Genomic DNA, 18,965 nt, shown 5'->3' with positions numbered 1-18,965 from the left:
CTACCTCCTGAATTTCAGGGACTGGTTATACCAACCCTCAATGCAAGACCAATGCAGAAAGATTGAACCATTGGATGGACTTGGTGTCTTCTTCAAAGTTGTTGACCTACTCATGATCTACACACTGTTTGGATTCTCGAGGTCATCTAACAATTCTGACAATCACGGATTACAAGAGCCTAAATTTTAGGCAGAACAAAGAACAACACTCACTTATTTAAGCAATGTACTAGTGGTGGAAGTGCATAGGGTAGCGTGTGTGAGTAGTGTTAGAGCAAGCTTCGTACAGAGCTGCTCATTGCAAGGGAGAGCTTATATTCAGTTGTATTCAACTCTTTACCTATTTTACCTCAAATGTACTCCAGCATTGCATTTCTTAATACATTATTGAGTAGTCTTTTCATCTCAATCACGGTCTACTCAGTCCACTTGATTGTAAGCTCATTCCAAGCAGTGTATTGCCTTTACTCTCATCACAACTTATCTATGAGTACTAAGTATTCAATCACTTCATCAATCAAGCGTGTGTTGTGCTAGTTACTGATCAAGAAGTGCTGTAACAATCATCTATTCAGGTTGATTGCTTTTAGCACCACTCAAATCTTGCACAGGAGCCTTCTTTATAATAATTATAATAATAAGTTTTTACTAATAATGTAGCCATGCATTATTGAGGATTGGGACCAAAAATTGTTCTATGTAAGCAATAATTAGGTATATAAAACTGTTGAGATTTTGCCTAGTGGATAAGCTCTCCTTTCATGAATTTTTAACTCCACCAAGGCTGCCTTCGATAAAGACACAACTTCCCCTCTTGTAGGCTCCTTCCCTTTTTAACTTTGGCCTACCTCCTAGTAAATAAAGGTTCAAAGATGTCTCCCAAGTATAGGCAAGGTTGACACCAAGAATGAGAGAGAGAGAGAGAGAGAGAGAGAGAGAGAGAGAGATTCATCCATTCATAAACATCTATGGAAGGCTAGAATGGTTTACGAGATCTAGATGGAACAAAGTAAACAATATATAAAAAGTGAGAATGCCTATAGCATCTTCTAGAGCCATCATAAAAAAGACAAAAATGAAACAAAATAGAGCACGTGAATGTCAGTGTGGATGCAACACCTTGGTGAAGCTCGGCCGTATGCCTTGAGGTTTGGACTCACTTCGTCAAGACAATGGGGTTAAGAAGACCATCAAATTTGCATTTTTTTAAAGGTGCCACAGATCTTCCGTCTTTCTACTGTCTGGCTCCTCTTATTTCCTAGTTCTATATGGGCACCATGTAAAGCATTCCTTAACATGAGAAATGCAAGGGAGTTCATCATGGCATAAAATTATACGATGCAATACTTCTTAGTCTCCAGACATATTTCATGCACTCCAACCATACCAAAACCATGGCAAACCTAAACACTCTGCATGCTTAACATCGGAAGCTTGCAAACAATTGGCTTCACTTGAACAAGCTGCAAAGAGTGGCCTATGTATGTCATAACTAGAAAGAGCCATCAAACATAATTACAAGATAAGAAAAGCATATACTAGACCTTGCCTGAAAGATTCAACCACCTACCTCACTAGCACAAAGTCAGCATTCTTTAAGTAGCTCACATGAAGGTCCAAAAAAGGTTACCCCACTCCTGATGGCTACATATCATTCATTTAAAATAACCCCACTTCACAAACTTAGCCTTTCATTGAAGCACAACCATCAGCAGGAACAGTTCTTCAAATCCAACTTCCTGCTTCAATTAAGCCTGCTGCTGTAAAAATTTGAACATCTGTTAGTCTTGCAAAAATCGAGAAAGGATGTGATGCAACTACAAAGCACACCATCCAACATAGAGATGATAAAAGTAAGGAAGAACTCTCTCTCTCTCTCTCTCTCTCTCTGTCTCTCTCTCTCTCTCCAACCACACTCACTGTTTTGGGGGCATTCATCACTCGACTCTTCAAACATAGAGAGGAGCTTGAGTCATTATGCCACACTAGCTTTTGCTAGTTTTACCCTTCATAGTAACAGAAGGAGACTTTTTTTTGTCTTGTACTAGTTTGTTGGTTCCATGGGTCATATTTGGCCCCCACCGGACGATAATACAATCTTCTTCTTCTTCTTTCTGTTCCAGCCGTCACTTCCACCTCTGTCCTACTTCTACCCCCTGGGCACAATCCTAATGCCCAGCTGCCAGGCGCAGAAAGGGGCTAGCATTAGGGCCCAGCAAGCCTCAGTGCCCTGCGCCAGCCCCAGCCTCTCCTCAGCTTCGCCCATCCTGCCTGTCACCCAATACAAGCTCACCTGCCCGTCCCCCGGTACAACCGCTTGCTCACCGCCCGTCAACAAACAGACTTGCCAGCATTACCCACTCGAGCCCCGTCGCATAAAAAGCAGCTGACATTCCTCACAAAAAAACCTTACCTCTAAGGTTGATGCAAGGTTCACTCTTCAGCAAACAAAACACGCCCCAGTTTAGCAGCGCACCCAGTTCAAGCCCAGCCCAGGCCGGCTCCAGCCAAAAAACCGCAAAACACTGAACCTAACTCCAGCACCAGCAACTCGATCCAACTGTTCTTCATCACACAAAACAAGTACCTTATCCTCCATTACAGTGGCTTCACATGCAGTTTTAAGAGTTGATATACATGCAATACAAGCATGCCAAACCTTTCCTTTGTGGGCTCCTTTGTGGGCACTTAAGCATCACGAGAAGACCTCCATCCACACAACGAATTGAATGGTCTATTGAGCTGCTCGAACAAATTGACTAATTGCAAGAAGAGAATGCCGCACTCGAGGTGCAGGTTCATGAAGTGAAAAAGCGACTGCGATCCTAGAAAACAATATAAGCCCAGCAATCGCGACCCCACAGAAAAAAGAAAATGTTGTGAAGGTTAAAGAAGAGATGAAGCAAGACTTTGTTGGGATTTGGGGCTCACTAGGTGTGAATACCCCCTATATGTGGATAGGATAAGTGTGCCATGTGTCACTAGTTCAGTGTGTGTGTGATTTCTATGGGTCAAAAGATAAGGCTTCAAGCCTACAAAAGCATGTAAAGATTCAACATATCAATCAAATCATCATTGAGTCGTGCTATCTCTCACTCTACAGCTTTGTCATCTCTCTCTCTCTCTCCACCCCCCCCCCCCACATTGCAGCATGCGGGACACCCCCGGACATCAGCCACGATCCCCTCATCAGCTCCAGATCCAACACATGCTCCACCACCATCGAGCTACCTTCCCACATGACGTAGCTGAGGGAGACCTCTTGGCCATACTCAATAGCCCCATGCTTGATATTTTGGAGAGGAGTATACCATCTATTGGGGGCTGATGGTCCTCTCATATTCCATGTTCCTGGTATTCCATGATGAGTTTCCATGGACAGTTTTGTATCACCCCAGTGAGATAGCTATGTTTTGTTTCTGTTTTATTTTACATTCCATGATGAGATATGTCATGGACATTATTGTATCACTTTGGTCTCATAGGCCCATTGGGTCTTTAGTAGACGCTTAATATAACTTTCGTTCTCTCTTTAGTGAAGATGGCTGCATACCGTAGTCATTTTCTCAGGATCTTGGACGAGGGTTTCATTGAGCCTCCAGGGTACACGGGGATACATCTCTCGCATGCACTCAGGATCTCTCTTGGACAGCTTAGAGTTTCATCCCACAGATTGGAGATTGAGGCAGGCAAGATGAGACGAACGAGGATAGGCACGAGAGTCAACAGACAGGACCGGACATGCTCCATATGTGACATGGGCGAGGTTGAGACAGAGGAACACTTCTTATGCAGATGCCCCGCGTACTATGACATCCGGGGGAGGTTTCACTGTCTCTTTAGAGATGGCTTTAGCCCTATTTCCAAGGTCATTGACTGTGAGGATCAGAGATGCCTAGCTCTATTCGTCAGAGAGGCTTTCACTTTCAGAGACAGGAGACTTAGACAGATGCAAGACCACCAAACTCACGATGCGCGAGAGACCCAAGAGCCAGACAGCCCACCAGACCACACTCAGACTCACAGGGTGGCTGCAGAGACCACTGTTGTACCCACGAGGATGCACATATGAGATGATTGAGCAGAGACGCATAGAGCACCTACATAGAGGCCACTACACGAGACTGGTCTCACAACGCCAGAGGACATTACGGGCATTCAGACAGAGATACCTCGGGGGGGGACCCTCCATTGTCACCTACGAGATTATCCACTTGATCCAAGGAGGAGAGGTGGAGGGGCACGACTTCTTCTACTATTATGGTGCACCTGACGAGGGGGCCCAGCCCTCATGAGTACCTATATGGCATGACATGCTTCTCATGATGTACACTTATAGCATGCTGCATAGCTTTTTTATTTTCATTTCAGTTTCAGTTCTAGTTTCACACATTTCAGTTCCATTATGCTTTCCGATGAGGCTCCCGAGCGCATCGACTTATGTATTCATGTATGTTCGACATGTGTCTCATGGACCCGTTATGGTCCTTCGAAGACAATAATAAAATTTCATTTCATTTCATTTCTCTCTCTCTCTCTCTCTCTCTCTCTCTCTCTCTCTCTCTCTCTCTCTCTCATCTCCCTAGAACAATGTAAACCAACAATCAAAGCCAAGATAAGCATCTCCCTCTACACCCGACATCTTCACTGTTGCACCACTCTACCTGCCGCCTCTACTTGCCATGAGCTGATCTGCCCAGCTGGTCGCTACGATAGCCTGCGCCTCCATCTGACGCAGTGTACCCGCTTGTCTACGTGTGGACAGCCCCTAAAAGGGTTATGTGAGTGTGAGTAATCTTATTCATGTATATGTGTGTGTGAATACCTGCTTGGGTGTGAAAACCCCCTTAAATCTGGAAAAGATAAGTTGCCACATGTCATTAGGTTTGTGTGTGTATGACGTGTTAATTCTGGCTGTTTGGAAAACAGTCAAATGAATTATAAGGACTACTCACAATTTCTTGCATGGACAAGATTATGGCCACTATGGACTCTCTGGCATGATAAAAATCAGCGAGTCTTTACAGACCAATCAGTTGATACCTATACTTATTTTAGACGCTCTTTGCGTGAATTTCTCCAAGACTCTTATGCCTTGGGTGAGATCATTACTAGGCAATAAAATGTGTTTTTCCACTGTCTCTAGCTTGTCCTTCCTCAAATGCTGCACTATTTCTTTTTGATGCCAACAAGAAGGGCATTTAGCAGACGCGATATGCCTGTTTTCCAAATTTTCCAACGGAGAATACTCCAGCAATACATCTCCACATGAAAACTTTTTGCTTGAGAGGTAAATTGCTGTCCATATCTTAAGCAAATTTTTATTCCACCATTTTGCGGTTTGATGGATTCCCTAAAGATGATCAACATAATCAAAAAACCATGGTTGTGGGAGAATCAATTGATACAATCTAGGAGCAATGAGCTGTGATAAAGGAACTTTAGGGAATGGTCCATGTTCCATTCTTTGCAAAGTCCAATCTTCAAGCTGCCCTTCAATAGGGCCATCCAGTAGCGCACCAAATGGTTGTAGCAGCTTTCTAAATAGTGTCCAAGTTGGTCTGCAATGCATGCGCAAATGCCAACATTGTTGTGCTTCTGGAAAATACATTACTCTTCCTTCATTGGTGATGACATCTTGACACAAGTAGATACCCTTTGTGGATAGGAAGTATGCCTTTCTTGGAGAACGCAAAGCAAGGAAAACAATTTTTTTTGGTGAAACCACTGTCTAATAATTTCTCAAGGTATGGTATGAGAATAGGTGTCCATATTTTGATATTGTCCAAACAATAGATCTTTTTTGCGAAGACTTTCTGGTTTTCTTGTGGTAAGATTTCCTTATCATACTGGGTGTATAGATCCTGGTTGTTTTTCTTAGTAAGTAGAAGGGAATGAGGGTGGAAGGAGGTGCAAAAATAGGTGTTTGAGTTCGTAAGGTTAGTGTGTGTGAACCTCCTCTTAACAAAAGAGAATTTTTATGGACAGTTTATTTATTCGGTTTTTTCTCTCCTATGTTCCCTTCTCTACACCATCACCTATTTCACCACTTGTCATCGTTCTTTTGAAGATCAAAAAAATCATCTTACTTATCCTCATTCTGGGGCCTTCTTGAACCTTATCATGCTGTCAAATGTGTTCATCATAACGACATTGTCACCATGCTCGTGCGTGGGTTTTGGCCATGCTGCCACTTAGGGGGACAACATCATCATCTTCAGCACCGTCAATATCACCTACTTGTGCCTACTATGCTGTCGAGTGTCGACTATTCACATCATCCACTCTCCTCTGTTTCAACTAAAGGCGACTCACACTCAATTTTCGCACACCATCGTTCTTATCATCTGCCTGCAATCCACCGTTGATGCTTACCACTCGCCATCTGCAGACGCCATATAACATGCAGCGGAAGTATTCATAATTGAGGATCCTGTCACACAAATGCTCACACCGTCTTCTGTATCCTGAGTTTCGCGAGTTAGTTTAAGACTTCAAACTTTAAGAGATGAGAGAGAGAGAGAGAGAGAGAGAGAGAGAGAGAGAGAGAGAGAGAGATGGAAACTGTACACCGTATGGGGTCCCGAATTACCCACTGAAGGGCCCCCTATCCCGTTACCGGAATAGTATTTGCTTTTATTACTCTGAAGAGACTGACGATAAGCCAAACGCAAGATCTCTGAAGACCAAGAGTCGGGCCGAACTGTACACAGCTGTAGAAGCACCAATGATGTCCAATCTCGAGCCTATGCACTCTTCCCAATGGAATGAGGAAGGGCTGCAAATCTGAGGCTAAAATAGGGGCTGTTTGGGACTGTTCTAGGCTATGTATGAATGCTATAAATGAATATGAATGCTGAGTTTTACCTTCACTAATGGGCTGTAGCAAAACGATGAAGAGATGAATGCTGAAAATTGTTTGTATGCAGAAAACGCAAGGTTTACTGATGGCTGCTGAAAACTGTGGCGTTCTGATGATGGATGCTAAAAGCACATGCGTTGATGCTCCTAGTGGCTGAAGGATGAAACGCTGGCTGAAAACACTGAAGGCTGAAGTGCTCTAGGTATTGAATCTTCAATCGTTGATGCTCCTTAGGCTGAAGGCTCCAACGCTTGAGACTTGATTGCTAAATTCTGATATGATATGATATGATATGAATGAATGGTGCAAAGGCAATCCTATTTATATGAGTGCTAGGTACTAGTCGGTTGGCTGAAGGGCTGGCCGACTGTAGCTATTTTATTCTCCATGACTGATGCAGGCTAAATAAATGATATTACATGCTGGAAATTATGGGAAAAATGCCATATAAATCCTAATAAATATTCTAAGACTGCCAAATGCTATTTCAAGGCTTCTGCAATGAGCTATATGCAATGGATGAATGATATGCAATATGCAAAGTGCTTTCTAATGCAAACCCTAAGGTTTCTAGGGACTCTACATGCATGAATGCGTCTCTTCCAATGGGTTAAGGGACTTGAACTGACTGACTAACTGGCTAAGGCTGAGAATGACCTACGTAGCTCGTGCCTGACTTATCCTGGATTGAGGATTACAATGGGGTCACGGCGTACAACAAATATCATTCTAAAAAGTACTAATACTATACAATGTTGCACTGATGATGATGAGCCAACTTGTCACCATGCACTACAGTGCAGAGTGCATGTGCCTCGCCATCATCATCGTCTTCAACATGCATGTCTCTTCTCGAAGCTGCCACGCATACTCCTACTTCTAGCATCTGCAAAAACTAGTCATCTTCATCAACCTGTCACCATCTATGCTCAATACATGCTATGCTCCTATGCCAACTATCAGCAATTGTGCCTTCACTCCCAGTATCAGTCGGCAAGGCCCGGCCATGATCACCGCCATGCCTTTTCTCGAAGTTGACGTATGCTATCAATATCCACTTGTCAACATTTGATCGCAAGGAAGGTTTCTTTTCAAACGGATGTCGTCCAGCAGGATTCACGAAGCTTTCCAAGTGCAAAAGAAGTAGGGGTGGTAGGAGAAATTTTATTTTTTTTAAAAGATATGAAGGTGTGAACGACCAACCACAAGGGGGGGTGCTCAGAAAATCATGAGGTCTATTCAAGTGTTGAGAGATATGAAGTTGTTATTTGTCAAGCCAGCAAGCCAAGCTTGTACATATACCTTAATAGGTGAAATTGCAAGATGTGCTTTTATCTCTCTTATTCAATAGTTCCTTTGTCTTTTCATATGAGTATAATTCATCCAATGAAGAGTAAGCATAATAACATGGGCTTGTGATATTATATGTGTATGCTATATATTTTGGTTATGTGATTGATGTGATGTGACCTACATCAAGAGTGATGTGTGTAGATGCTCCTTGGAGTGAAAACCTTGTTTGTCAACGAAGGGGGTGGGAACTCTTGTTATCAAACCTGATTTTATAGTAGGCATGTAAGTGTTTTCTCACATCCAAGGAGAAGTAGAGGATGAGTGAAAGGAGTTCATAGTTCATCTTCTAATGGATAAATACTTGCAACAACAAGGCGTCATCAGTATTGAAAAGAAGAGAATTCAACACCAACTAATCCATGGGGTCTATGTTTTTTTTGTTGTAACTAAAGGTTCTTAATCTCCATCTTGTTAATCCCTTTAGTTTTCTTGTAAAGGATCTTGCTATAAATCCTTACGAGCCTCAGGCGCACAAACCAACTGCCATGCCACAAGTCATGTGGATTTTGGTATAGCTCATCCCCTATCCCGGCTTGGCACGACTAGTTGAGTCCTTCCAGTGCCTTCTGAAAGATGCCCCGATTTGTTGTCTTGGCTGCCAAACTGGGATTGAAATCACCTCAAAGCAGCAACTTACCCTCCTCCTTTTGAGCATTTGGAAGAAATTGAAGCACGACCAAGCTCTCACTCGCTTGTCGGCAACGGTGGCAAACCAAGTTCTCCTCACCACCATGTGGTACATCACCTCCTATTCGGCCTTCTCTAGGACATGTATTGGCCAAGTACAGCAATTGCTCCACAACTTCCTTTGGACAAGCAATGATGGCAGGCCGACGGGCCAAGGTGGCGTGGAGAGTCATCATGCAACCTCGCCATAGAGGCGGCCTGGACATTATTGATCCTTCTATGCAAAGCAAAGCCCTTTTGGTGGTGAGCCCTAGAAAAACTTTCTCATGGCCCGCATCTCCACCTAGACTCCAGTTCTTGGCGGTACTTGGTCTCCGAGCCCACGATGGATCTTCACAAAGATGAGGACCCGCGGCCTTAGCTCAGCCTTGGAGGACCAGCCTCTTCCAAGCCTGGGACCACATTCGTTCTTCTCTTTCACAGTCTCCCCTAGTCCTAGACAAGGACAGACTTGAATGAATGCATAGCGGAAGATGGAAAAGTAAAAACACAAGAGACAAAGTGAAAGAGGGAGAAAGAGAGAGAGAGAGAGAGAGAGAGATGGAGAGAAACGCATAAAGAGAATGTGGGGGATGTTAGAAGTCATCTCTTGTCTAGTTTTATACACCAGGGCCTTTGTTGTGTGCCCGCCCTTATGAGGTGTTTTATCATTTTTCCTCACTCCCCGCATTTTTCCCCTATTTTTCCCATTTTTTCTGTGGCTTGGGAGGCAGCCCTGGGTTGGCAGGAGGATCCATTTGCTGGCCGACTACATCACGATGTGTGTACAGGTGCTGGCCGACTGTACTTGACCAGTCATGGACCCTTAGTGCTGGCCGACTGATGCTGCAGTCGTGGAGCCTTTTTCAGCAGGCCGACTGCTCATCTGGGGGCATAGAAATAGGCCCCCAGCCCCCATACCATTTGTGTATCATACTCGGGATTTTCTTGTGTATATAGAGCAGAGTTACACGCCTACATCTCTCTCTCTCTCTTGTGCTGTTTTTATTCTGCATGCGTTTTGCTCTTGTGTTCCCAGATCTGGTCATCATCTCCGATGCGTATTCTGACATGGTATCAGAGCCTAGGCTCTAGATAGTTCTTGGGATTTGTGTGGGCAAGAGGGGGACTGTTGTGTGGCTGATTGGTGGACTGTTTTGGACTGCTCAGGAAGAGGAGAAGCAAGAGGAAGGCGGGCTGATTTGCTGGACAGCCACTTGCAAGTTTTAGTTCTTCTTTGTTCCCACCCACCCACCCTATTCAGAGTACATCCCCGCCATGGCAGATCTGTTTGAGATGGCCGAGAGGCATGTGAAGATCCCGACACTCCCCACGTTCCCGGTGGACCGTCAGTTGGACGGGAGCAACTACGGCATATGGAAGGTTATGATGGAATCTATCCTGGAGTCTTACGACCTCGCTGGTTTCGTCGTCGTTGGTGTTCCACGGCCGGAAGTTGAGGAAGGGGAGTTACCGTCAACCCGAAAGGACCGGGAGGCTCAAACACACATGTGGGATCGTGTCAACGCCAAGGTCCGTTCGTTTATCTTTCTCAACTGCACACCGCAGGTAATCAATCATGTAAAGCATATGACGCTGGCCAGAGGTATATGGCAGCATTTGGCCTCTCTTTACAACAAGGTATCGCCCATGAAGAGGATTTCCTTGGAAGTACCGATGCGGGTTATGAGCCCTGCAAAGTCGTCAACGATGCGGGAGCATATTAACAAGCTGCAGGCTCTTCAGCAGGAAGTTCTTCAGGTTGGGAAGGAGATATCGTCAGAGGACATGGCCATAACGTTGCTGTCACACTTGCCCTCTTCGTACTCAGCATTTTACTCGTCTTTGATTACCAGTGGCAGGCTCAGCACCATCACGTGGGAGGAGCTTGTGCCCATGGTCCTGGACCAGGAGGAACGATTCACGAACCCTCCTCAGGGTGGAGGTTCGGAGGCCTTAACTGGCCAACGGTCGAAAGGCCGTAACACGGGCAAAGGAAAGGCTTCGTCGGAGAAGTCTTCTGAGAAGAAGTCCGATGCTGACCCCGAGAAACTAAAGGCAGAGAGGACCTGTAATGATTGTGGCGAGAAAGGCCACTTTTGGAGGCAGTGTCCCAAGCGGAAGACCGAGAAGGGTGAAGATTCCTCAGCAGCAATCGTGAAGACTCCAGCTTTTGTGCACCTAGAGGTGAGGAAACTGAACAGGTAACTTATGCTCTGATGTCTCGTAGTGTTCGCGACAAAGAACCTCCAGTAGATGAGGATGTTCTTTCCACGGGAACCTTTCGGAAAGCCAGGCAGGTGGCAGGTGATTACTTGCAGCAGGAGGTGTTTTCTCCAAGCTTTGTGGTTCCGGATTCAGAGGGGGTGGTTGACACGTTCTAGAAGGCCTTGCGTGGTCTTCATAAGGTTTCCAGGACTTGTTTGTGCACCGTAATAGGTGTTGATCCTTGTGAGCAATGTGATGCCTTCTTGACTCAGAAGCAGAATGGTTCATTGATCTGGTTGATGGACACCAAATTCGACGGGAACTTCCTGATGAGGCAGTTGAGCTCATGGTTGCGGATGACTCTTTGGGAGGTAGGATTGCGTTTTCTGTGGTTTCTGCGGCATGCGAAGGATCATGGACTCTTGTACACAGGAGGGGGATTGTTGGATGGAGTCCGACTCCACGGTTGGAGTGACTCGGTTTGGGGAGGAGATCCGGACACGAGGAGATCTACTTCAGGCCCAGGAGAAGTTCTACGGAGCAGTACGAGGCAGTCATCTTTTGCCTTGTCGAGGACAGAGGCAAAGTACCGGGCTGGTTTTGATGCTGCTCGTGAGGTGGTGAGGATGCAGAGGTTGCATTGCAGGATTGGGCTTCCACTGGAGGAACCCATGGTCATCCAGAGGCACTTTGTTCGTGAACAGATCGTTGCTGATGACATCTTGCTAGAGTTCTGTTCGACGGAGGACAGTACCGTGGACCTCTTCACGAAGTCGCTATCTCAGGATTTGCTCAGGCGGCACCCCAGCTCCCAGTGGTTGGTTTCACAGCCAGGAGCTGAGAGGGGGTGTTAGAAGTCATCTCCTGTCTAGTTTTATACACCAAGGCCTTTGTTGTGGGTGTGCCCACCCTTATGAGGTGTTTTATCATTTTTCCTCACTCCTCGCATTTTTTCCCATTTTCTCTGTGGCTTGGGAGGCAGCCCTGAGTTGGCAGGAGGATCCATTTGCTAGCCGACTACATCAGGATGTGTGTACAGGTGCTGGCCGACTGTACTTGACCAGTCGTGGACCCTCAGTGCTGGCCGACTGGATGCATGCTGCTGGCCGACTGATGCTGCAGTCGTGGAGCCTTTTTCAGCAGGCCGACTGCTCATCTGGGGGCATATAAATAGGCCCCTAACCCCCATACCATTTGTGTATCATACCCGGGATTTTCTTGTGTATATAGAGCAGAGTTACACGCCTACATCTCTCTCTCTCTTGTGCTGTTTTTATTCTGCATGCGTTTTGCTCGTGTTCCCATGGTCATCATCTCCGCTACGTATTCTGACGAGGGAGAGGGAGAGATTCAAATCCTAGCAAGCAAACACACATACATAAGAGAGAGCAAGACACAAGAGAGAGATGGATGGCTGAATTTTCTTCTATCTTCTTCTTCTCTACTCAACCAATATAGCATAAAGATAAGAGTACACATTATATGGGTTAGTACTCAACTACTACAACATACGAGGTCGGTCCATAATGTGAATTCGACTAAATGGGTTGGAGCTATAACTATGCCAGTCTCTAGTAATCCAAAATGGTTGTCACACAGCCTGTCATCCCACTGGCCGCATATCACCCATAATCTCACCAACCATGCCAATGGTGTAGATGCGGAAGCTATCACCCAGGCGGGTCATCAATGTCTGCCGTAGCACTAGTTGAGCTCGATGTCTCAACACTCCCCCTTGAGCTCAACTACACACACTGCACTCCAAGTAAGCTCCTAAACCTGTGGAACTTCTCTGTGCCCAATGCCTTCGTGAAGATGTCAGCCACCTGATCCTTTGTGCTGACATATACCAGATCTACATCTCCTGCCTAGAACCTTCTCCCTCACAAAGTGATAATGCACCTCAATGTGCTTCGTTCTAGCATGATATACTGGGTTACTGGCCAACTGTATGATGCTCATGTTGTCACAATATATGACAATTGCCTTATCCATGGGCTCTCCCATGTCACCAAGTAGCTTCTGAAACCAAGCTACCTCACAAGCTGCCATAGCAGCACCCCTGTACTCTACCTCTGTACTCGACAAGACAACTGTTGGCTGCTTCTTACTGCTCCAACTCACAGCAGCTGTAAACCGGCCTGACGGGCGGTGAAACAAACACTTGCACATAAAACACTTCAACGCCATTGAGGACCTAGAAAAAGAAAACAAACAGGGGGAGCTAGAGTGCTCCTACCAACAGTACACGGACACCGATTGGCCCCAAAACGCAGTGGCGCCCCTTGCGGTATTTCTTTAATTGATTATAAGATCTTTGATTACAATAAGGCTGGGAACTCAGCCGTCACAGTAGAACTCCTGAAGCCTGCAAAGAACCTGCATCATGGCTTCTTGTCCACACGGCATCCACAAACAAATCCAGCCATTGTTCACATCGAAAGACTCTCTCACATTGAGTCTGCATACAGAAGCTTTCTCCCATGATCAAGGCTGCCACAACCATCCATAGCCTCTCACACTATGAACAGCATCACACCCTGACACATCCAGTGCTCCTGCATCACAACACAGACTCCTAAACTGTCTCTCAAAAGAGAACTCGTATCACAGCACAGCATACCATTCAGTTGACACACCTGTACCAACCCTCTCTACCTTCAAGGGATACTATCCATCTCTGTCATGGATTCCCTGTCCCCTGTCCAATCAGTAGCAAGGCTGTACCAAACATGTGTCCATTCCTGTACCTTCTGCCTGCATGTGACCTATCTCCTGGAGAAACCCAAAAACATGTTTCCTCGAGAAACCTACGACCTGTTTCCACATGAAACCCTTAGGCCTGTTTCCCTTTTGAAACTTCTGTTCTGTTTCCATACATCTAGTTACCTGTTCCCTCATGAAACATCTGGCAACATAGAGATGCCCATAACTATAGGTCCCTCTGTTCCTTTCTAGCAGGAAGAAAACAATCTGCTCCATGAGCACGCCGCCATGCGAGCTTGCATCACTCCCATGCCAAGAAACATAACCAAGTGACCTTGTACTTGCAGCCAAAAACCCAAGCACATAGCTGAACTTGCAGCCAAACAAAAACAGCCCATAAACTGTCCCAAAACAGTCCCGGCTATGCGCCTCCTTCTGCCCGCCTCCTTCCAAGAGAAAGACAGCGTGAGAATCTGTTGGCTGGGCGCTTTTTGCAGCCAGTCCACCAGCCTCTCTTCCAAGCCAGTAAAGCACGTGTCTGTGCTGCATCTGCCCGCCCAGACCTTCCTGCAGGCCTATCCACTTTTCAGCGGAGGGAGAGAGAGAGAGAGAGAAAGAGAGAGCAGTACTGGCTGTCCCCACGTGTACGCCCCTGTTTCTCCTGCAGTCCCCTCTTTCCAAGAGAGCATCTCATGCCCTGTTCAATCCAGCACCTCTGCAGTCCATCCACGTGGAGTCCATGCCGACAATCTCTGCGCCAGCTCTATCCGCCTCCAGCAGCCCTGTAACTGCCTGCGCATCTTTTCACCAGGAAGGGGGAGAGACCCACGCTCTGTTCAGTCCCTGCCCGACTGTCTTCTCCTCCACGCAGCCGACTTGTACCTGCAGTCCAGCCCATGTGCAGTCCAACCACGTGGAGTTCAGGCTATCAGACGACAGAGAAAGACCTAGAAGCTCCCTCCTTCAGAAATCCAGCAGTCGCCTCCCAAAAAGCACATGCAACTCCAACTGCAGCTCGACTCCCTCTAAGAAAAGCATAAGGCCACGATTATCCCCTAAAAAAGGTTCTTTTATTTTTAAGGGTTTTTAAACCTTTGTCCCCTCCAAACCCCTTTGTCCCCATGAGTTATGAGAGAAGACTTTAATCACTTGGCCCCCCCTTCACACTTGGGGTTGTCCACACATGGGTTTACTTTTTGACTCCAACCTGATGCCATTCACACTGTCCACCATGTCCCCGTGCACACCTGCATCTTGTCCAGAGAAAAACACAGGGTCGTGACAGCAGCACTCCCAAATGAGAACATAAAACCACTGGTAGATCTCCTGTCTACAATACTACCAACCCAATCAACATCTGTGTACCCATGAAACTGTATCTCTGTACCAGCCTCATAGAAAAGTCCATAATCAACTTTGGACTTTATGTACCTGAGGATCCGTCTAACCGCATCCAAGTGTGGCTTCCTAGAGGCCTGCATAAACTGACTCACAAGTCCAACAGCATAGCTCAAGTCTGGCCTTGTAATGGTCATGTAAATCAAACTACCCACTATGCGCCTGTATGTAGTGGGGTCCTCCAAAAGCTCACATGTATCTGCGGAAAGCTTTGTGTGCTGCTCCAATGGAACTGAAATAGGCTTATAGCCTGTCATACCATACTTGGACAACATGTCCAAGCCATACTGCCTCTGCAATAACAAAATGCCATGAGCTGATCTCACCACCTCTATGCCCAAGAAATACCGCAGCTCACCCAAATCCTTCATCTCAAACTTCTGCTGCAAAAGCATCCTGACATCATGTATATCTGCATCACTATCCCCAGTGTGATAATCAAGTCATCCACATAGATGACTAATAGCATAATCCCTCTATCTGTCTTTTTCACATATAGTGAAAAATCTGCATTGGATATCTGAAATCCAATGGTCACAAGATACTCCCCGATCTTGTTTAACCATGCTCTAGGTGCCTGCTTTAAACCATACAAGGCTTTGCGTAACCTGCACACAAAATCTGGATGTGCATCACTCTCATAACCTAGTGGCTGCATCATGTACACTTCTTGCAAATCACCATGCAAAAAAGCATTCTTTACATCCATTTGATATAAAGACCAACCCTTCGCTGCAACCATAGCAATGACAGCTCTCACGGTTGCCATTCTTGCAACCAGGCTGAATGTCTCCTCATAGTCTATGCCATAAGTCTGCACATAGCCCTTGGCAACCAATCTTGCCTTGTACCTGCTCACTGAACCATCAGCATTGTGCTTGACTTTTTACACCCACTTACATCCAATTGCCTTCTTTTCCTTAAGCAAAGGCACTAACTCCCATGTTACATTTGCATCCAATGCTGCCATCTCCTCATCCATGCCATCTTCCCATTTCTTATTTCCAATTGCTTGCTCAAAGCAAGTGGGCTCAACCTCCTATATTGCTTTTACCATGTAAGCATAATAATGGACTGTATATCCATCATATCTCAACATGTCAACAGGGTATCTAACCCTCGTAGACCTGCATACACCTGGATCACTGCCAGTCCTGGTTCTCCTTACACCAGAAGTAACCACAGACGGAATGCCAAGCTCCTCATCAAGGCTCTGCTCAAAGCCACTAGAGTCACCATCCACATATGAGTGACCTACTGACAAATCACGCACAAAAGGTTGATCTACCTTTTTCTTTCCTTTCCGTGATACATGTGTACTTGCATCATTCCTCAACTTGCCTGATCATGGGCTAACATTGGATCCACTGCTCGAGGACTCCCCAGGTCCACTCAGCACCTGTGATTGCTGCTCTACATGTGGTGCAACATCAGCACTTCTTACATCTGCATCTTCTGTTGCCTTCACTACTGGTGCATACCAGCTACTCATCTCATCGAAGACAACATCTCCGCTTACTCCCATCTCACGAGCCGTAGGGTTATAGCATCTATAACCTTTTTGCTCCATAGCATAACCAATAAAGATGCGTTTCTCTGCCTTTGGATTCAACTTTATTCTCACTTCATCAAGAACATGTACATATGCAATACAACCAAACACTTTCAAATGAGACACATCTGGTCATGTAACTCGTTGCAGCGGTGCCCGGGGGACTAGGGCCTTTGACACACTTGTTGATACCATCAATGCATATTAAAACATTTAAACATGGCCACAGCCTTAACATATATCCATCATCACTTTGCATAAAACATAAAGCAGGACAAAACATCCACAAATGCTGAAAATGGAGCTTGCACGTGTGACACCGCATAGAGGCCGGAATGGGCCGACCCCCCCCTTGGAGTATTTTATTACCCAAGGAGAATAATATCATGTACAAGCTTTGAGGGCCTTACTCTCCCCACGGGAGATGCCGGATTATCCCTATACAAATGCCATAGCACAGCCCAACACAAGGCTACCAAGCCGGAACATAGGCTGTAGAAATGCCGAGCCATCAATGTAATCCATATACCTCCGTGTGGGTACTGATTCTTCCCCAAAAACCACGGGTCTTCATGCAATAGAGCTAGTACAGCAAGTACAACTCTCCATTCAACCGGTACAACAGGTACAATGGCTGGTACAACGAGTACAATGGCTGGTACAACAGGTACAGTGGCTGATACAGCCGGTACAGTGGCTGGTACAGTAGGTACAGCCAGTACAATGGCTGGTACAGCCAGTACGGTGGCTGGTACAGCCGGTACAGTGGCTGGTACAGCAAGTATAGCAAGTACAAATGCTGGTACAACACATACAATGGCTAGAAATCATAATAAATATTTGAATACCCTTGCCTTCAGTATTTCTTCGCGATGGAAGCCTCCAAAACAGTCCCCAACAGCCGGTATTCTTCATGGGCAGCCTACAAGAGAGAGAGAAAGAGAGTAGCCATCATTAGAGAAGCCTTCAACGGTGGTAGAGGCTAGTGTGCAGCAAGAGAGCCTCTATTAATGAAGAGAGAGGGCTCCAATTTATAGATTTGGGCCTCCCATGAGCTAAAATGGCAAGAGAAGGCTACAATGACAAGTGGAGAGCCACACAATAGCTGAAGTGACAAGTGTGAGGCCACTTGTCTCACTTTGATCCATTTTCTAACAAGTGTCAGGCCACTTGTCTCACTTTGGTCCACCTCCTTGCCACATGCCCCAATCTAAGAGATGGGTCCTTCCATAAACTTTATCTCTAAAAATATCCCAACCGGTAGACATTCTGTCATAGGCACTTTGTCAACTCTTGGTATCTGCTTAATTCCAGATGTAATGACGCGAACAGAATTTCCATCGGAGTCGGGTCAAAAATAGCAACTCTCCTAAATTTTAGGAGTGTGGTCCTTTGTATTCTAGGATAATCCCCCATTCCCAAAGCTTGTACTTTCCAAATATTTGAACATCTTGGAGTCCACCAGACCTCTTTCAGACTGGGAAATGTCCAGGCTGGTGACATCCTCCCCAACTTCTTAAAAGTTGTCCGCAACTTTAAGCTTCAAGCCATATATTCAAGATATAATCATGTCCCATCGATTGGGCGAGACGAGACAGTCTCAAAAATCCAATATAACTAAAGAATCCATGTCCCAAAGAAATGGGTGAGACTAAATAAGTCTCCATAATACCAATATCAAAATCATGTCCCAAGGTAAATGGGTGAGACAAAAATAGTCCCATAAATCCAGATATCTTAATCATGTCCCAAGATAAATGGGCGAGACAAATCAGCCCCATAAATCTAGATATCATAATCCATGTCCCAAGTAAATGGGCGAGACAAAACAGTCCCATAAGTCCAGATATCATAATCCATGTCCCAAGTAAATGGGCGAGACAAAACAGTCCCATAAGTCCAGATATCATAATCCATGTAGATCACCTCCTGAAAACAATCACTCGCAGGCATAGATAACCTGGTGTTCCATATGCATTTCTGCTACACATAGTTTATAGGCATTTCGGCCACCAACTCACACTACCCTCTCAAGTGCCCATGTTCCCTTCCATCTGCTCTCTATTGTTCCACCCTCACATGGTAGAAACAATCTTCAAGAGAGCACGTAGGACAAGAGAACACTACACAGGGTATGTTATGCTTGTCACTACCCTTTGAAGTGCCCATGTTCGCTTCCATCTGCTCTCTATTGTTCCACCCTCACATGGTAGAAACAAT

At 45.7% G+C, this 18,965-nt stretch overlaps 1 protein-coding gene across 6 annotated transcripts in view; it reads right to left on the bottom strand.

Annotated features, from left to right (window-relative positions):
- Positions 1 to 1,316: 1,316 nt before the first annotated feature.
- The window catches only part of LOC147639285 (uncharacterized), a 66,844-nt gene continuing 49,195 nt past the window's right edge, over positions 1,317 to 18,965 (bottom strand). For 2 of the 6 annotated variants that reach the window (XM_086789624.1, XM_086789608.1), the window contains exon 3: positions 1,317 to 1,757. Coding sequence is in view for 3 of the 6 variants with exons in the window: in XM_086789608.1 (XP_086645734.1) it covers positions 1,749 to 1,757 (9 nt within the window). In the remaining 3 variants the exon portion in view is untranslated. Of the gene's footprint in view, positions 1,761 to 18,965 lie in introns of all 6 variants that reach the window. The other 4 variants (XM_086789615.1, XM_086789599.1, XM_086789634.1 and 1 more) reach the window with 3 other exon arrangements.

This window comes from Cibotium barometz, chromosome 4 (genome assembly GCF_041138505.1).
Source record: "Cibotium barometz isolate CiBa-2024 chromosome 4, ASM4113850v1, whole genome shotgun sequence".
Taxonomy (NCBI): Eukaryota; Viridiplantae; Streptophyta; class Polypodiopsida; order Cyatheales; family Cibotiaceae; genus Cibotium; species Cibotium barometz.
Note: the sequence above shows the minus strand (reverse complement) of the source record. Positions and strands in the feature narration are given on the sequence as shown.